The following is a 6,978-nucleotide window of genomic DNA, read 5'->3' as shown; positions in this document are numbered from 1 at the left end:
AGTAATTCATTTCGAACTTCTCAAGTGTCAATGCAGAGATCTATAGTTAGCAACTGGAACGTTTAAATCAAGCCCTTCATCAGAAACGCTCGTCAATTGGAAAGGTGTTCTTCTTCTCCACGACAATGCACGTCTGTATGCGGCACGTTTGAAGCAACACAAGATTATGGAGTTTGGTTGGGAAGTTCTCCCCCACCCACCATATTCACCAGATATGGCACCATCAGATTACCATCTTTTTTCGTTCGCTGCAACACCATCTCAATGGGAAAATGTATACAAATGTGGAAGGTGTTAAAAAGGACATCGACATGTTTTTTGCTTCAAAGCCAAATTATTTCTTTAATCAATGCATTAACAACTTGACTGTAAGATGGAAAAGCATCATCGATAAGAATGAAGACTATTTCATTTAATATTTTTTTTCTTTTGATATATACGTTGTTCGGGTTTTTTTCATCTACAAAAAGCGACATTAATGTCTTGACGACCTAATATTATAGTGGAAGCCTTTTTGGGTATAGTGTTACACAGCTAACTTTTAAAAATGTTATCTGGTACCGCTCCATCATTATAAAAATGAAACATTACTGTATATAGTGTGGAGACATGAAACGTCATTGTTCCTTGTTGACACAACAATATAATATTATCTGAATAAACTTTCTAATTTATTCTTATTTGTTTCCTTGTGGATTTCAAAGTATGTAAAATAAATTCATAGATATAAAAAATTTTATTTTACAAAATAAAGTGATGTTATTCTAATTTTTATGATGTTTGACTTTAGATTTATTCTAGTTCAAGAAAGTTAAAAAATACTAGGTTTTTACGTATGCTAAGTATCCATTTGCCTAATCGATAAAATATATTATGATTATTAATTTCCAGTGGTTGTTTACGAGGTTGAGTAACCATGTAGTTATATATAGACACTTAAGTCTCCAACAGTGTCGCAAGCACTGTTGTAAACATGGGGGAACAAATACTGAATTGTCTGTAATAACAAGTCTGGAAAAGTGTACACAGTATTGTTGCAATAGGCGACTGGTAAGTATATATTGTGCTTTTAAATGTTAAGCAATGTATTTACGTATTCTGTATGATACATTTCCATGTATAAAGTTTTGAAGGCAGTGTTTCCTCTGGCTTTTCATATTTTTTCGCCACTTGCTAAAACTTTTGGAGACAAATTTTGTATGTTAATTTTAACTATATTTCAACATTATTAACTCAAAAATATTTTAGAATCAAGCGTTGATATCTGTCTTATCCAGCAGGTTCAGCATTCTGCACCACAAAGAGTTATACAGATCAAAGTTGTGGAACAGGATACAAAGGGAAAAAAAATACCTTGGCCAAACTTGCAGAAGATTTGGAAAGGCTTGTCCAGTTACCTTACACAGACATTTTTTGTGAAATAATGTGTTGGCACGTGACCAATTTATAGATGCTCTAAAAGACAAGGATATGAGAATTAGACTGAAACAGGGTAAGTGTACCCCCTTAAAGGAAGCTCTGCAGTTGGCGAATGAAGTAGAATCCATTAAGGTTGCAGATAAACTAATAAAAGTACCATAGAAGTTATGGTACTACCAAGATCCTGAAATATTGAAACATCAAATCCCTCTAACAGCAGTCTAGAATAACTCAGAATTAATCATATGACTAGTTAAAGAGAAGAGAGAAAATAAATTGAAAGATAATACATGTTTCAAATGTAACTTGAAGAGATACAAGAGGAAAAACAGCTCTCAAACATAACAGAAAGAGGTAACTGTTATACTTTGGGAAACAGGGCCATTATAGCCGGGATTGTAAAGAAACAACAGCTGTTATAAAACTAAGGAGACAGAGCCTAACCAGATCAAAAGAACAACAGAGCTAACATGAAAGTAGGAATTATTTGGATTTATGCGGTAAAGTTCAGCAAAAAATACTCCATCAATCATAAATGGGAAAAGAAGTTACTTATATGAGGAAAATCGATTTTGATTCCATGGGCTAACTGTTGGAAAACCTTGTAGCATGCTGATTGACAATGGCTCTAGCTACAATTGGTCATCTCAATTTGTTAATGAAAGATGGGAATTGCTCCCAGAGATGAAGAAAGAAAGGGGATTGATGAAACAGCGGGTGGACATAAAGCTCCGGCAAAATGAAGTTGAAAGTTACCCGTATTGTAGGAAGCTTTCTTATGTCTCATGATGTATGGGTAATTGACCTTGAAGAAGAGTGCATTTTGGGAATTGACTTCATGAGGAGACATGGATGTGAGGTCAGACTAACTTCAGTAAGCTTCATAGTCTATGCCCAGTCCTTCTGCACTATATAGCAATAATTGCACCAAAGGTTTAAAGTCGAGTAGAATCTGAGAAAGTGGTCATTATACCACCAAGAAGAGGGATACGTATATCAAGATTTAATAACAATAATTCTTCATCTAGTTACCAGGCTATAATCAAAGGAAATACATCAGCATGTAATGAGGATTGGTGATTGGAAGTTTTCCTTGCTTCACAGTGGCACAGTGGTATGTCTGTAGACTTGTAGCACTAGAAACTGAGTTTTGATACTCGTGGTGAGCAGACCTCATGTAGCCCTTTGTGTAGCTTTGTGCTTAACTACAAACAGTTTTTCTGATGTGATGAATAAATATTTACGTGACTTAATCCAAGAAAAACTTAAATCAGTTTTTGATAAAGTGAAAGGTAGCTATGGTGTAAGTGCTGATAAAAGTGGATTCTATTGTGGTTACATGATATGGCACAACCGTTCTCATCATGAGAGAAGACACTCGAAATTAAATAGCTGTTCAGAGGGAATGCAATCCAAGCCAAAGGTCCTTTTTTTGTAATCGTCTTGGGAAAGTATGTTGGTGAGAGAATGGTTAATCAGGTAGCTCCAGAGGATAACATGTCAGCAGAAACTCTTAACCTGCAGAGGTGCTCGGAGTTCCTGACGAAACTGCTTCTGGAGGATTATCAATGAGAACCATCAATAGATTCACCTGCCCATATACTCAGGAAGACCCCCCCCCCCCCAGCGATAGGATTGCCAATGATAAAAAGGGACAAGACAAGATAAGACAATCAAAACGACTTGATGAATGTTCAATTCAGTATAGTGTTTTATTATATTTTGTATTAGGATTGTTCAAGGGACTTCACAATCCAGGAAGGTGGCAATATTGTAAACTATATTTATAATGTTTGCTAGATGAAACTGCGGACCTTAATGACGATGTTAAGATCAAGCAAGTTCCAGAAATATCTAGAACAAGTAAATAATATAAATGCATTCCATGAAGAACCGAGAAGTTTAGAGTGAATTAAAAGGTAGTCAAAAATATAGTTAAGAGAGTGTAGAGTTCTTAGAGGATAGTGATTTCAATATAGAGGGAGAACCAGTGTATTAGCTATCCTGGTTACTTTGTACAAGTAAATTGTTTTGTTTATATTAGTTAACGTCATTCGTAGCATAGGCCTACAGCAATTTACAACAGTGTAGAAGGGAATAATTATTGTAAAGTGGAATATACGTTGGCCATATATTCTGTCCTGCTGGCGCCTTCCTCGACTGACACAGTTTCACTGACTGCCACTCTAGCAAACTCAACCTGAGTGAAGAAGGAAGAGAAAGCCTGGATTTTTGTCTCTTTCCATATTGGAAGATTCCACGAGATCTGGTTGTTCCAAAATTACATATACAGTCACCTCTGACAAAATCATAAGCTGTGAATGATTTTGTGAAAGTGTTTGTGCTGCTTTTCGTTTGGTTATGGTTAATTCCCTTATTTATTAGAGGTGCTGATACGTATTTATGAAGCATCAAATTGAATTATTGTTAAAGAATATTTTTGTATTGTATTTTATATTCTCATACTGTATTCCTAGTTAATCATTGTTAAAGAGTACTTTGAATATGTATTCCCAAACGATCATTACTATCTTTGTTAAAGGGTTATGCTTGTCTGTATCTTATATTGTTTTTTTTTAAGTTAAATTTAGGGATATATGAATGAGAAGGAAAGAAAAGACTAGTATTTGGGTATATTAAGTATAGTGTTTATTTTCAGTTTTAATTTATACAAGGGACATCTTGTTTGGCAATGATTTTAAACATTTTAACACATACAGGTGTTTCAGCGAGTATATAGATTTAAGAGTAGATAGTTGGTTCTGAAACGTAATGAATTGCTTTTATCCTAGTGATGCATTGGCCTTGGTCATTAACATTTGGTGTCACATATTATTTAATGAGAGAAATTAATATGGGAATACAAAGTGAAATATACCATGTTCATTTTGACAGCAATCTTAACCACTAACAAATCCTGTGATTCCTGAAGTAACAGTCTCCATATATTTTCTTATGGAATGACCAAATGTGGCATTGGTAGCACGGGTGCTGTAAGAAAGATGACCCTGTTGGTTTTCTCAGTCTTGATTCATATTTCAGAGATTTCAATCAGACTGTTTCAGATTTCCAATGGATCTCTCTTCAGTCTCTAGAGAGAATCTGTATTTATCATCCACTCTACACGTCCTACTGAATTGTTTCTCTTTTGTAAATAAAGGATTGCTTGTTTTTCACTGTCAGTACGTGCCCATTCTCTTCCTTCAATTCGGTTGCTACATAACAATTCACTATGTTAGTGTAGTTACCATTCTTATCCCCATCACAATCAGTGAACCTGATAATGCCACATTTATTCAAATTAAATATGCTCAGTGTGACACGATTATACCAGGTACCTGCATCATTTCATGAGGTTTAAAAAAGAAGACAGTTTTCGGTCTGAAATAGAAGTAAATTCCCCAACTTGTCAAACTATTCTCGATAAGTATTGACTTTTTTTAAAGTTACAAACATCTGTATCGTTATCTAGCGAACTGCTGACCAATGTTACGTTCTAGTAACGACAGCCAAATAAAAAACATTTATCATCTCTTTATTTCTAAAGAGAGTTAATCTCATATGAGCACCTAGCGTTGATAAATCAAGTTTTGTAATAAAAGTTAACATTTTATTATGCTAATATCTTATAATTAGTATAAAGAAAAACAACTAAATCTGATTATGAACTAAAACTTGTTACTTTTAATTGATCCAATATACGTTTAATTGAAAGTGTGTAATACTTGTTTCAAATTCAATTTGTTTTAAGCCAATTAAGCCTAAAGGACCAGCTAAAGACAATATCAGTCTTTTCGTGACACTAGTTAACCCAGAAGAGTAACACGTATAACGTCAGCTTTAAAGTCAAACATTTTATATTTGAAATACTATTATCAACCATAATTATTTATAACGACGTTTCTTCTTAATTGCGTAACCAATATTCATATCGTTTCCTACAAAGTAATTTATCTAATCTCTATCACAAACATTAAGAGATTAAAGACATTTGTAATTTAACAATAAACCAGCTACCAGTGGCGTAGATACGGATATACAATTACTATGAAGACTAAACATATATATATTTTAATTTTAGTTATTAAACATAAGAAAACTGTTATAATCACATATGGAGACGTAAATCACGCAATAAATTATCAGCAATATATTTTGAATCTGAAATTAACCAGTTTGGTTTGTTTCGAATTTTGCACAAAGCTACACGAGAGCTATCTGTGCTAGCCGTCCCTAATTTAGCAGTGAAAGACCTAGAGGGAAGGCACTAGTCATTACCATCCACCGCCAACGAATAGTGAGACTGACTGTCATGTTATAATGCCCCCACGGCTGAAAGGGCGAGCATATTTGATGGGATGGGAATTCAAACCTACGACCCTCGGATTGCGAGTCGAGCGCCCTAACCACCTGGCCATGCCAGGAAAATTTAACCAGTTTATTATCTTCTTTGCGTAAGTATCCCTTTGTTTTATATAAAGTTTTATTTTTTTCACTTTTACATAACTGTCAGCCTTTAAAACGGTGAGTTTCTTTCCTTCCAAAGTGTATATATATCAGTGTTTTGTTAATTACCAACTTGAATGGGTGTTTGCAGTTTTAAAATAATAATTGTTTAAATAAAAAAAAACCCGAAAGATCCTACAACGAAATAATATTGTCGAGTAAAATACCAAATAGTGATTTGGAAAACTAATGTTAGCATTATGTGTGTTTCACAGGATTGTTCTTAAACGATACGTTTGTTTGTTTATTTGTTATGAATTTCGCGCAAAGCTACACGAGGGCTATATCTGCGCTAGTCGCCCCTAATTTAGCAGTGTAAGACTAGAGGGAAGGCAGCTAGTCATCACCGCCAACTCTTGGACTACTTTTTTCCCAACGAATAGTGGGATTGACCGTCACATTATAATGCCCCCACGGTTGAAAGGTGTGGGGGTTCGAACTCGTAACCCGCAGATTGCGAGTCGAGCGCCCTAACCACTTGGCCTAAACGATATGTGTAGATGTTTTTCTTTTTACACACAATTCTGCATTACAAATATATGATTATCGTTATGGAAACGCAAATATTTGCCTCCACTGTAGCACGCAGCTTTTTTGATTTTTTTTACAGATAAATAGAACGTACAGTATGGTTGAAGAGTCTATGTACAGTTTATACGAAAAAACTGGCAATGAAATAGAATGCAAGTTACAAGAGCTGTCTGCCATCTTGGAACGGATCTCTAAACTTGAAACCGAACTACAAGAATTTCGATCGGCGTTTGATGTATTATATCAGGATCTTCAACAATCAATCAATCTCCAGGGAAATAATTAATCACCATGTCATATAATCTTTGGAAATTATTGCTGTTTGTTTGTTGAAATCTTTCAGCTAGATTTTAATTTTTCAGTGTCTTGTTTAATCTTCATTCAATTTATATACCAGAAAATTATTATTTATTGATTAATATCCCAGAAAAAAATCTTAAGATTCATCCGAGCCAAACATCAACCATCTTTCTTTCATGGTATCGATATTTATTTGTAGATGTTTAAAGGTTTTGTTATTTC

At 34.4% G+C, this 6,978-nt stretch overlaps 1 protein-coding gene across 1 annotated transcript in view; it reads left to right on the top strand.

Moving 5' to 3' along the window:
* Positions 1-6,978, top strand: part of LOC111087020 — a 24,323-nt gene extending 17,345 nt beyond the window's left edge. The window contains exon 4 of the mRNA XM_022392126.1: positions 6,536-6,978. Within this exon, the coding sequence (XP_022247834.1) occupies positions 6,536-6,742 (207 nt within the window). The 3' untranslated portion in view covers positions 6,743-6,978. The remainder of the gene's footprint in view (positions 1-6,535) is intronic.

The sequence above is a fragment of the Limulus polyphemus genome, unplaced genomic scaffold (assembly GCF_000517525.1).
Source record: "Limulus polyphemus unplaced genomic scaffold, Limulus_polyphemus-2.1.2 Scaffold1644, whole genome shotgun sequence".
NCBI classification, from domain to species: domain Eukaryota; kingdom Metazoa; phylum Arthropoda; class Merostomata; order Xiphosura; family Limulidae; genus Limulus; species Limulus polyphemus.
This window is presented reverse-complemented; position numbering and strand designations above follow the sequence as displayed.